This window comes from Silene latifolia, chromosome 11, assembly GCF_048544455.1.
Source record: "Silene latifolia isolate original U9 population chromosome 11, ASM4854445v1, whole genome shotgun sequence".
NCBI lineage: Eukaryota > Viridiplantae > Streptophyta > Magnoliopsida > Caryophyllales > Caryophyllaceae > Silene > Silene latifolia.
Window position 1 is genome coordinate 51,515,385 of NC_133536.1, and position 14,061 is coordinate 51,529,445.

Below are 14,061 nucleotides of genomic sequence, written 5' to 3' on the forward strand. Positions count from 1 at the left end.
CCGCACTTCGTAGCTAGGTTTAGTCGCTTTTGGCGACAGGCCTTCGTCGCCAATTTTGGCGACGAAATTTTTTTAAAGCGGGCGACCGAAATTCGTCGCCAAAATTGGCGACTGTCATTAGTCGCCTTTTTAGCGACTGTCATTAGTCGCCTTTTTACAATCCACGTCATCTCCATATCTTCAGAATTGGCGACTGATTTTGGTCGCCATTTTGGCGACTGATTTTGGTCGCCAAATGCACTGTTCCCCGTCGCCAATGACACATCTTTCCTGGTGTACGAGGATTTTCTTTGTGCCATCTCATTTGGTTGGCAAGATTTTTCGTGGCATACATTCTTTGAAGTCTAGGAGCTAATGGAAAATAAATTAATGTGTTTTCTGATATTGGTTTCTTTCTCTTTCCACTCCTTTTATTACCCTTCTTCCCCTTCAAAACAATATTTCCTTCACTTGTCTCATATCTATCCCTTTGACATTTCTTACATTTGTCAAGCAAAGCATCATCTTTCCAAAAAAGCATACATCCTTTAGGACATGCATCAATCTTTTCATGTGGAAGTTGAAGACCTTTGACCACTTTCTTGGTATTATAGAAATTTCGGGTCATAACATTATTATCGGGTATAACATCCTCAACCAACGTAGCAATACTATCAACGGCTTTAAATGACATATTATACTCACATTTTAAAGAAACTATCCTGGATGCAACTTGTAACAATGTCATTCTACTCCCCTCATATAAGGTTTTTTCGGAAGCACTTAGCATGTCAAAAAAGGCTTTTGCTCTTGGGTTTGGTTGTTCTTCATCAATCATTGGTACACGGTCGTCATTAATGAAATCATTAGACCGAAAGGCATCAAGTACCATTTCTCTATATGGGTTCTCATTTTGTTGGATTTGAGGCTCTTCGGGATAATATTTTTCTCCATGGGAGATCCAATTGTAGTAGTTTGGAAAAAAATCATTTGTAACAAGATGCTCTTCTACTTCAATGTCAAATAAATATTTTAAGTTTTTACATTTAGTACAAGGACACCTAAGTTTATGTTGTTCCAAATCATATGAATCTTGACATCTAACAAATTCAATAAATCCACGAACTCCCTTTACAAATCTAGCGATTGGACGTTTCTTCTTATCTACTCTTTCTTCGTACATCCAGCTACGTTCAGATCTCTTCATTTTAATCTATAAGCAATATATAGCAAACTAACCATTTTAAATAATAATATTTAATTTCAACAAAAAAAGCAATGGTTATCTCATCCTCCATTTTATGCTAATTTCAAGATTTCAATTGGGTCCTTATCACTCCAACCTAAACCCATCAATGTACGTTTCAAGTCACTAGCAAACACACATTTGTGAATTATTAATGAGAAAAAAATTCGGCAACAATTCCCTTAGTTCTCCAAATACACAATGTGGAAAAGATACATATTCCACATATGTATTCAGAGAACATTGGAGAAAATTGCAACCAAATTCTTTTCTCATTAATAAAATCACAACTATGTGTTTACTACCTAAGTGACTTGAAACGTACAAAGACAGTCCCAAAATGGGGACTATTCAAGAATTGCTCCTAATGAGTAATTCTTGAACGGGTACTAGGTCATTATATATTAAACAAGTTGTCAAAATTATAAGGCAAATTTATACAATCCCTTAATCAAATGACATTACTAATTTAACAAAATTATAAGGCAAATTTATACAATCCCCTAATCAAATGACATTACTAATTTAACAAATTTATACATCATGCTCATTCTAACTTAATTTGGTTAATTATAAGGCAAATTTATACAATCCTAACATTATACTACCTTCATAAAACTATACTACCTTCAACAATACTACTTCAATATTACTAAAACTAAGTTACTACCTTCAATAATACTAATATTATCAAGATAACCTTCAATTACATCCCCTAATCAAATCACATTACTAATTTAACAAAAACCCCAATTTCTAACCCTAACTCAAATTAATTAACAAAAATGCTAATTAAATTACAACTACATACATTAATAAGCATCACTAATGTATAAATTACAACTAGATACTAAATAAGCATCACAACTTAAACAAAATATGAAGGATTGAAGTAATTAAATCGATTTGAGTCGAAAACAAACCTTTATTAAAAACAAAGGGTCGGTAGTGATGTGGTGATGTAGTGTGCGGATGGCGGCGGCGAGTGGTGGCGTCCGGTGGTCGTTGTAGTTGGTGGTGGCGTCGGATCGTCGGGTTTCTTGACGATTTTTTTTTTTTAAGTTGATGATAGAATGAATGAAGGGGACGGGGTGAAGAAACTGGCAAAAAAAAAAAATATACAGAAGATTAGCGACCGTTTTTGGTCGCCAATTTGCGACGGGAAATGGTCGCCAAATTTTTGATCGTTTTTCGGTCGCCAAATTGGATAATATTATGTCGCCCTTGGATTTCATACGGATTTTTGGATAAAAAGGTATAGTCGCCAAATTGGCGACGGGTAGTGGTCGCCCGAGTTTTTTTTTCTGTCGCCAAATTGGCGACTGTAGCATGTCTGTCGCCTTTGTCTTGTTTTCTTGTAGTGTCTGTTAATATATTTAGGATTTATTTTTGGTACCTGACGACGGTATCACTACCCTTATCCAGCGGGTCCAAATCGGCAAGATCCAGATCCGTACCCTACGGATCCGGGTAGGATCCGGATTACCCGCGGGTCCCAAATCCAAAATATTTATATAAAAAAAATGATCACAAACTTCCAGAAATTAGTAGTAGGGAATTGCTTGGCTCATTATTTAGCCATTTTGACTAATTACTGGCACTAGGCAGTAGCTTGGCAAGAGCTCACAAAATCAATGTTGAAGAAGAGAAGTATCAACAACTATGTGTATAACATTACTCAAGAACAATCACGACCATAGCTATATCACAAAATTAAGATCATCACGAAATTAAAGCTACAACAAAACAATAATTAAATTTACATCAAAACAATAAGTAAAACTTCAGCAAAACAACATAATCAAGAGACTAATTATCATCACGAAATTAACATGATTATTACGAAATTAAAACAATGAACATTGTACAAGAACAATTATAGATAAATTATAACAAATGCATCACAAAATTAACAAGAAATTGGAAAAATTAAAGACAAACTAATTAACAACATCACGAGAGGGTGGAATGTTCAGGAAGCTTAGATCTGAAAGATGAGGAGGCGACTAATTGTGAATGACCTAATTTTGAATTTGTGAACTTGTAAACCTGTAATGTACTCATTGTTGCTGGCTAAGTCGGCCTCGGGGAGAGGTGTTCAGGCGGTCGGATTTGAGATGTTTAGGCGGCGGGACTTAGGGTTGGTTTGAATAAGTGAGGGTTGGTTTGAGAAGGATAAAAGACCTAATTAGAATTGTGATAGTTGTGTCATCAATGTCATGTGTGCAGTGTGTAATACACATAATTAGACAAGTCAACCATAATTGTTTTTTATTAATATGAAAAACGGGTCTTAGGGTCGGATTCGGATCTAGCCGACTAGATCCAGATCCAGATCCGTTTTTAAACTGATGGATCCAGATCCGGTCCAAATCCGTAGGGTCCAAAATATTAGGATCCATATCCTATCCATCAGGGTAAGGTCTAGCGGATCTGGACCGGATCCAGGATCCGTTGCCATCCCTACTTCTCGGAGTTAGAATCAATTCCATTTCATAGCTAATGTTTGAACCAAGACCATTGTATCATGGTAGTGGTAATGCGATAACGGTGGTGTGAGGCTATAAACTGATCAATATGTCTTGGTATAGACGGGTGGAGCGAACAGACGGGTAAAAACCTTTAATAAAATGGGTAGGGGGACAAGGTGGGGCACCTCCATGTGCTTCCCACTTTATGGCAAAATGGATATTTTGTGAGGGAAAATGGTATCCGTCTATACGTATAGATGGATAGTGTCCGTCTATAATGAGAATTTGTGTAAACTGATTAGGGCCGAAATAATAGAGAGAATTTGCGAGTTGTATATACTCCGTCTGTTATCGGAGATACAGAGCGGGTCTCAACATTAAAATGGAAGCAGCAACGCCTCCTGGCGATGCAGGAATGGAAGCAACTCCTAGACAAAGACCAGCATTAGCTTCAATGCCTACAGACCCTTCTCAGATGAAACAGCAACATCAGCAACCTTGTTCAAACCCTAATCCTAACCCTAACCCTAACCCTAATTTCCATCCAGCATACAACATGCAACCGGCGTGGGTTGGGTCTCAACAACTTCAATTACAGTCTTGTTCAAGTGGCATAGCTGTTGGTGTCCCTGCTAATTCTCCGTCCCCGGTATCTTCATAATCTTTCATATTACTCTTTCAATTCAATAATGTTGTTTTGTTGTACTAATTGTTGATTTCCACAGGCAAGACCTTGTATGTCATCGAGCATGGGGATGCCCCAACACACATCTATGTCGCCAGCTGTTGGACTACCTCACCCCCAGCCTACTATTCCTCCCCAGGTATCTTTCTCTTGATACTTTACCCTTTTCCTTCTCTGTCTCTTTGACGTTCCCATGCTCAGTTCGGTGCTCATTGTAAACGAGATGTGTGTCGCTTGAGGCTCATGATTGTCGGTACGGCCGCTAGCCAGGTGTGATGTGGTAGTGATATTGACTTTTTGATTCTTTACTCGGGGATAATAGGTTGGGTTTTCAGAGTAATGTAACCAATTTTATAGGGGGTGTTTAATAGGAAGGGGAATATGAGAGTAGTTGGTTTCGTTTATTTATGTGGATTTGGACCTCAAGTAAGCATCCTTAAATCATTTTGTGAATAAGCCAGTGTCGTTGGTGGTGGCTCATTGATTTAATTATTTCGAATTAGCAGTTCAGTGATGTGATTCCCTGTGTTTAGATTCTATTCCGACCTACCTTAGTTATTGCCATCTTTAAATTTTTCTCCTATACTCCATCTAAGTAAGCAAGTTACATCTCATTTAGGTCAAAGGTGAAAATTGTGCTTTTTCTAAGAAATCAATAAAAGATTATAATTTGAGTACAATAACAACACTGCCCTAATTCTTTGTAAAAAAAAATAAAAATTTGCAGAATTTTCAAGGTCATGGCAGTCTAAGAGCTCCCTCGGTCTTGCCCAGTACATCAACTCCTAGTAATTCCCAAAGCCAGCTGTTGTCCCGTCAGCCATGGCTATCTACTCAACATGGGCGCCCGCCTATTTCTTCTTTGAGACCCCAGGTGACTTCCCAAACATTGCAGCAAAGACCTCATATCCCTCAGCAGTCGTTACAGCCTTTGCCAGCATCTTCCCAGCCACAACAAATGCTATCTTTCCCACAGCCGCAACAACATTTTTCTGCATCAATTCACTCCCAAGATAACAGTGGGCAACAGTTGTTATCATCAAGAAATCCTCAACCTGTAATAAACCAACAGCAAATTTCTAGAGTTCAGGCATCAGGTAATCAAAGGCCTCCACCCCCTGTGATGGGGCAGACAAGCATCATGCATTCTGGTCCAACTGATAACATTGCAACTACAGAGGCTCTTGAATCGTGTACCCGGATTCTGAGCAAGAGAAGTATTCAGGAGCTTGTAAGCCAGGTGAACTTTTGATCTCCTTTTTACTTGGGGTTGACGGGTGGGATTTTTCGGCCGTCTTTTCATGACAGTAAGCTTCTTTCTTCTCCCCAGCAAACCCTGCAGTGCACCATATCACTGTTTGTCTTTCATCTTTCTGGTATACTATGGGAGTACCACATATCTTGTTTTGTTTCGGATGTCTATGACTATTAACTTCATCGCCATTCAAATAAGAACTGACCTGGAGACTATCCATTAGGCTTTTTTGGTTTATTGCTCTCTACTCTAAGAACATACTTGTTTTAAACCCGTGAAATTCACGGTCTGTTTTAAAATTTGTTTATATTTTCTCCATTTTTTATCTTCTCATCTGCTTTTTGAAGGCCAAAGTTTTTGAATTTTAATCGTAAATATGTTGAAAATAAAATATTTACTTATGATAAAAATATCTTTTGTTTAATAATTTTTCGACAAAAACAAAGCCAAATAGAAGTTGGAAGATATGGTCAAAGATCCGTTTTAGAGACCATAATAAAGCAAATGAAAAGATAAAAAAATGGAGGAAGTATTAAATAACGCGAATAATATTTTTACAATTAATGTTGTACTTTGTACAATAATTAGAAAAAAATGGAATTTAAAGTTTGATCTTCCCCCATTAGCAAATTAAACGTTATTGGTCTACATAGTATTATGTAGATCTGTCAAATTGACCATAATTGCAAATATGGCTGAGCCTAAACCGTTTTTTATGGTCATAAATGCTTAAATCTTGAAACACTTCCTAAGACTAAGTTACAACAAAAAAAACTTGCTAATTTAGGACCAACACCTAGAGGTGTTAAATTTTGACCCGACCTATAAACCTGACCCGCCCGATCTACTTTTTCCAAGGTTAAGACCCAGAAAATCTTAACACGGGACCCGTTTAACCCAAACCTGAAATAACCCGGTAATTTAGGGTCGAAACCCCACCCGAAATGACCCGTTTAATCCAAACCCGAAATGACCCGTTAATTTAGGGTCAAAACCCAACCCGGATTTAATCGACTGTTAGATTAAAGATGATTTAAGAATTTGATTGAAATATTAATAATCTATATTAGTTTTTATACTTTTGAAAGATGATTTGAAATAATAATAATAAAACATTAGTTTTTATACTTTTAATTACATAAAAAATTTAAAAAATAATAATTAAAATAACTTAATTTCTATAATTGTGGCAATATAATTAATACTTCTATAACTATTTAATATGATTAAAATATTAATATTAAATATGTTTTATTTTATTTTTTTAAATATTTTCTCGATTTAAAAATAGTGTTTAAAAAAAGGCGTTCGACACCGTAATTTGACCATAACCCAACCTGTAACCCGTATGACCCGACTTGTATTCTTACCCGACCTGTATGACATGGCTTACCTTCCCACTCGTCCGACCGTCAAACCGTTCTACCAACTCCATACGGCATGTAAGCTCAACCTTATATAAAAAGCTTAGTGAAAAATATTTATTTAATGCACCTAAAATTAATTTAAAGTGATCATAATACCCGTGATTTGCCTGGTGAATCATCATTTCAATAAAATAAAAGGCATTTATTTGACCATATTAGTCAGGGTTGGTCTTCTCCAAATAACAAAAGTTACTTTAAAAAAGAGTAAATTATCAATAACTCCCTTTTAAAATACACTTTTTAAAACTTACTCCCTTTTAAAAAAAAGTTTAAAAATTACATCCAAAATATTGCAAAAATTTAAAAATGGCTACCAAACACCTATATTTGCATTTTTATGACAAAAATACCCCTTATTTTTTTTTTTAGTTTTTCATATTACTACCCAACTCCATTACAACTATGCCCACCCTTCAACCATCCAAAGACTCCACGGCTAACCACCACAATCCTCCGCCAAACTTCACCACCGTACTCGTCATATAAGAAATAAAATAAGGGGCATTTTTGTCATAAAAATGTAAAAGTAGGGGTTTGGGAGCAATTTCTAATTTTTTGCAATATTATGGGTGTAATTTTTAAACTTTTTTTTTTTAAAAGGGAGTAAATTTTAAAAAGTGTATTTTAAAAGGGAGTTATTGATAATTTACTCATTAAAAAAAAATATTTTATTACATGTATTTATTTGCAGAAAAAAAAAGTTTTTTTATTTTACATCAACTTTTTTATATAGTGGTTTCAAAGAGATCTTAGTTAGGAATAGAATGATTTTATTTTTTATTAGAATAACGTTTTTTCCCTAAATAAAATCTAAATTTATTAAAAGTTTGATATCAATGTCATTAAATTAGGAATGAATTTTAGCAGTATATCATTAAGATGCTCTTATTTACCCATAGGAAGACATGTCATATTTGGTGAAATTATATGATGCCATGCGGCGGTAAAGTTAGAAGATTAATATATATATAGATATAGAATATAGATTGCTATCCTGTCGAGATGATCAGCATTAGCTGAAGGTAGTTCTTTGTCTAATTATTTTTCCGAAAAAAGTTGACTAGGAGCCGCACCTTTTTGTTTTGCTCGTGGACCAGTTTCTTTTCCGTTGCAAAATTATGTTCTCCTGCGGAGGAGAGACATTATAATGATTTTTAAGAACAGCATAAGAATGTGCAACGGTTCTTTGAAGGAGTTTTACTTTTTCGGGGTAAAGCTGAAAACATGTTGTGTTCCTCCTATTATCGTATTACTTTATACACAACATTTATTATTTGAAGTGTAATATTTCAATTTGAATAAAGTCTGATGGTTTGTGAAATTAATTACGATTAAAAACTATATTCGCATGATTGCTTTTTCTTTTTGACATGTATGATACTATGATCTTTGGAATGGTTAATGAACCTTATATACTAATCGACACTTAATCTCCAACAGAGACATCTACTATAATTTAATGTCAAAAAAATATACTCCCTCCTATTCACTATGTTCTTCCCCTTTCCTTTTTGCACAAGGAATAAGAAACCGATTTTGGACCACACAAAACACACTACCCCACATGTAATTTAATTTGGACCACACAAATCAACCCAAAAAAGGAAATAGGGAAGAAAACCCGAATAATCCGAATAAGGAAATAGGGAAGAAAATGGTGAATAGGAGGGAGTATATTGCTTAAGTATGCAAGTTATTGTCATAATTTTGTATGAACTATTATTATTGTTTTGGATTTTGTATAAGAATTTTGCAATAGGGTATGCATATTAAAAACTTATCAGCTTTGTGATTTGGAATATAAAACCCTTCAACTAGATGTAGTGAATGTAGACCTTGTTGATTTGTTGGTTTTAAGTGTTCATTATGTATTGGTTTAAAATCGTGGTATCGGTTGCAATCGCAGTTGCGCTAACTGTATCATAGAATCGTTCTCAACTCAGCTGTCGAACTCGGAGTCGCTGTTATCGCAGTGTTATTTATTTCACAAGTTTCTGTAGATATATTATTTTTTTTAAAAGGGAAAACTTTGTAGATATATTATTGGCTATTGGCTATTTCATATAAAGTTAAGATTAATTTTATTTAGAATAATTAATTTGACCAATGTTACACAATTTTCAAGAGCTTTTAACTATAAAGTTTGGCCAGTACAAGTTATAACTTGCTCATATCGGGTTCATCGCGGGCGTTATCCGGCTGAGCTGGCTGATACATGTTATAAATCTGTGGTCTCCGCCAATATTTTCCTAATTTTAATTTACCTGGTACATCTCGGGATATCTTCGTATCAGCCGCCTCCGATACCGATACATCTCGGGCGATACGATATGCCTCGGCTGAGTTTTTAAACCATGGATGTATCTACAACTTGGTTTTATGATGCTTGTCGACAACCTCAAGTTCTTTAGGTTTTGCATCACTGTGGTTTTGCCATGGATGTATCTATACTTGGTTAGTTGGTTTTATGATGCTTGTCAACAACCTGAATTTCTTTAGATTTGCATCATTGTGGTTTTGCACAACTTTTTAGATGATTTACTTTATTAGCTTTGCAAGTGGGGGAAAAGGCTGTTCTGTAGGTAATTAGTTAGGGACTTAGGGTAATAAATAGAAATGTAGCAAAACATCCAAAGAGTTGGAGGGAATATAACCTTACTCTGTTTTCTGAACAGGTTGATCCATTGGAGAAATTAGATCCTGAAGTTGAAGATGTTCTAGTTGAGATTGCTGATGACTTCATTGATTCAGTAAGTTTCTAGCCTCTGTTTTCATGTCTTCCACAGACCCACAAGAAATGTATCGCATACCAATTTGCTGTCTACCTGTGCCAGTGGAGGAGAAAAGGGGTTAATAAATCCTGTCTTTTCATTCCATATCATAATCATTTGAGCTTTTTGGTTCCGTTTTGTTATTGTTGGTATATGTAAGTCGTACTTTTTATTGGAACTCTTAGTGAATGGCATTAGCTAGGAAATTTAAATGTTCTTAAAAAAAATTTCATTAACAATCCTAACTCCCAAGTTACTAATTTTAGCCAAGAAGTTCCTAAAGCGTTTCATGGAACGTAGTTCCTTGCTCTGATAAATTGTTATCCAGAATAGTTGTTCTCTAATCCTGTGAGATCTCTTATTTTCTTGATCTGCTAACTAGTCATTGGCTCTCTGTTTGCTTTTCGGTAATCATGTTCGAGTTTGATCTACCATCACTCCTGTTTGACTAGTTAGCTGCGGTAGATAGCTATAGTTCTCAAATGTCCCAGGTGGCTCCTCACTCTTTAGTCATCTGTGTTTACAATTTTTCTGGATGTAAAGTGTGAACCATAAATTTGTTGTGACTATCCTCACTATCCTCTGAGCTACCTTTAGACCGTTGGTCAGTGTCAAGAACGATGCTCTTGTCGAGGTGCAGATTCCATGTAATTTGTTTGCTGGGTACCTCCATAGCTCTAAAAGCTTTCGCTTTTTATGGACCAAATTTACTGAACAAAGAAAGACTAGAGTACCCTCACATAACCCACTCATCTTCTTATCTCACCTTCTCACTCAACCACCAACTCCCATAACCACCGCACCAAACGGCCACCATGGAACCAGACCCAACACCCCATCCTGTCGAACCCACCACCACGCCTTACCAGACGAATCCCACTTTGGCAGACAAGTCACGCCATTCCTTTCTCCGCCACACTAACCATCCTAAAGACCATGCATCACTGCCACCTTAGATCAGGGTTTCTAAGAGCAGGGAAGAGTTTTTCTATGGAGAGGGAGATTTTTTCTGGAGTGGGGCTTGGTTTTTTGGTGATGGATGAGCTGGTGGAAGACGGTTTCGAGGGTGGAGGAAGGTGGCGGCAACAAGAGAAGGGATGAGCTGGCCTAAGGTAGGTCAGCAAAGTGGTGCGGCGGGTTGGATGAGGGGGTGCAGCGAGTACCGTAGTGGGTTTAGTGGTGTAGGTTGGTGGATGGGCGGACTGTTCTTGTGAGTAAGATGGAGTGGGGATATGATAGTCATATTATGTGAAAATAGTGTACCAAAATGGAAATCGGAAGCTTTGAGTGAACTCACTCAAAAAGGATATGTGGAAGGTTTCAGAGATTCGGAGGTAGTATGAAACTATGAATTATGTTTTTGAAACAATTGCTTACAAACTGTTAATCTTGGATTCAGAACAAGAAGAAACTTAAATGCTTCAAATTTTGATAGCGTTATTTATCTTTCCTACATGTTTTTATTTCTGTATGAACTACTTTCTTTTCTGGGGTTGTTGAAGAGGCTTAATTGTTTAGGATAGCCTGCTGATATTAACCGAGATTTCTGCCATGCTTCTAAGGTCAAACTCTAGTTATCTATATCGGAATTCATAAGGTTATAACATTGGTGCTGGTAGTAACCCTTCTTTTGCATGACGGAAACGGAGAGAGAGGAGGGGAGAATATGCAAGGCACTCTTTTTTAGGTAAAGAAAGTTAGTGGGCCTACGAAGGGGGAGGGTAGGGAATTGGTGTCAACCATTTCCCTTTCATTTTTATTACACAGATTCGTTAAGTAAGAGAAAGTTGGAAGAGATTCCTCTTGGCTGTATTTCCTGATCTCTGCTCCTCATCTTTTCCCATTTCCTACATTGTGTACTGACTTCCCTGCCCTTAGGGCACACATTAATAAACCAAATATGGAAAGATTCACAACATATTCTCATGATAAATGCAATTATAAACTTAATTTTACCATAATTAGTGAGAATATCCTATGAATCTTTCTATATTTGGTTTATTAATGTGTGCCCTTAGGGCACACGTTAGAAAAACCCATGTTAATTAACTGTCCAAGTGTCCAGTATGTTTATAGAATACCTCAGAGGGCTGTTGTACAGCCTCTTACGGATAATCCTTGAAATACAAGCATCTGTGATTTCAGTAAATTGTGTGTTCTAGGAGGTCTTATTCACAGCGTGTCAATCTTAAAAGCTTCATATTCCATGCATTGCAATTTCTCGTCATATTTATGTCATGAACGACAATGCCTCTGTATATCCGTTATGGAGGGGTACGGAGTTGGGGTGTACGCAACTTTATGACCGCATATGTCCTTTCCGTCTTTGTTTATGTTAGTTTGTTAGGAAGTACTCTATTTCTTTGTGATACAAAGTGACACGAGCATGGCGGAGAGAGTGGCATCATATTTGTTTACCCAATCTCTCATATAACTCAACTACATTTTGATTGCTTATCTCAAAATCATGACGTTGACAATAATATTCTCTGATTTAAGTGTATATCAGATACTTCGTAGTTGGTTTCACACTTTACTCTTGTAACTTGTTTCCTGTTTTCTTTAAATCAAAAGGAGGAGTAATCCATAACTTAGATGATAAATCCATCTATGAACTTACCAGTCTTTCCTTGCCTAATTGTTTTCATATTTGAGCAGGTTACGACATTTGGGTGTTCATTGGCCAAACATAGGAAGTCAAATACGCTGGAAGCGAAGGACATACTGCTCCATCTAGGTCAGTCACACAGTCTCACACTAACAAAATATATCTTCCGCATGTTATAACGAGAGCAGCAACAACAACAACAACAACAACAACAACAACAACAACAACAACAACAACAACAACAACAACATCATCAAAGCCTTAATCCCAAAATGATTTGGGGTCGGCTGACATGAATCATCTTTTAGAACCGTCCATGGGATGTTACAACGAGAGCACTAAGAAAAAAACCTACATTTTCTAACAAGGAAATCTAGTGTCCGACTTGTTCATCTGGTTGTTATTTACAATGTCTATGCAGAAAGAACTTGGAATATGACGCTTCCTGGGTTTAGTGGAGATGAAATCAAGACATATAAGAAGCCAGTAAGTGTTTGTTCCTTTCACATTGTGATACTCCCTCCATTCCAATTTTATTGTTTCATTCTCCCTCATAATTTATTCCAAAATAATTGTCCAATTTCTAAATTTAGTAAGGAATTTAACATCTAATAATACCTCTTGATATTTAACGTAGAATGGAGGGAGTAACTTTTACGTTAATTCTATTTTTTCCTTTTCCTTATTTTTTGACAGTGTTGTTTAATCTTAGTCTTTGCTGATTTTGCAGGTCGCTAATGAGATACACAAGGAGCGCCTGGCAGTGGTACGTGATTTTTATTCACTCGAGGTATCTTTGTTGTTCACTAGGAGTATCATTTATGTCCTGAAGTTCTGTGTTTTTATTTTCTTTTGAAGATAAAAAAATCTTACTGGAGTTGAGGTGAATAAACAGCCCTGCTGGATACACCAAAGGACATTTGCCCAAGCCGGTGCACAACATATTTGGTTATGCCACTGCTTTTTTTTGGCTAACACCGCCGGTGTTGCAAGGTAGTTATAGAAATTTTTTATTGTTCATCCTCTAATAGAAGTCCGTGGCATACTGAATTTGACGGTTGCGTTATGCCTCTCCCCTATAGTAATGCTTTTGTGATATATTATGCACGTGCATTCCTGAAAATTACTTGCTCACAAAATTTGGTGAACTAGTGTAATGGCAAATGCTGTAAAGAAAAATTAGTGTATGAGAGACCATAACTCACCAAAATTGTAAATCAAACTTATTTCAGATTTGAGGTGAAAACTACTTGTAACTTTTACATTCAATATTGGTCGAGTTTTGCAATGTTATGCACGTGACGCTCCTGAACTATTACATTTCCATAGTTCACTAAGGGGCAGGGCTGGTTCAGAAGTTTTGGGAGCCCTGTATGAAATTTCAGAATGAGCCCCAAGTACTGTCAATTACGTTTTATAAAGTATAAGACCTCTCTATATTTGTTAACATTAAGCTATTGTAAATCGTTTACAAACGTTTTCCACTGTTACATATATTCAGTTTTCACAGCAACCCTTGAAATTGCAAAGAGACTTTCTCCAAACGATAAAGAATAGGAAAGAGGAACTGAAATTCAGAACTAGGCTTGGACGTGGAGCTCGTATGTCTAGACCTAGGT

The 14,061-nt window shown here is 36.4% G+C and overlaps 1 protein-coding gene across 1 annotated transcript; it reads left to right on the plus strand.

The window, feature by feature from the left end:
* Positions 1–4,008: 4,008 nt before the first annotated feature.
* On the plus strand, positions 4,009–13,711 carry LOC141611630 (transcription initiation factor TFIID subunit 12). The gene is made up of 8 exons (XM_074430217.1): positions 4,009–4,345; positions 4,422–4,520; positions 5,109–5,621; positions 9,739–9,813; positions 12,493–12,571; positions 12,864–12,928; positions 13,173–13,208; positions 13,301–13,711. Exons 1-8 carry the CDS (start codon positions 4,079–4,081, stop codon positions 13,322–13,324), a joined length of 1,158 nt encoding a protein of 385 aa, XP_074286318.1. The 5' UTR covers positions 4,009–4,078; the 3' UTR covers positions 13,325–13,711.
* Positions 13,712–14,061: the final 350 nt, after the last annotated feature.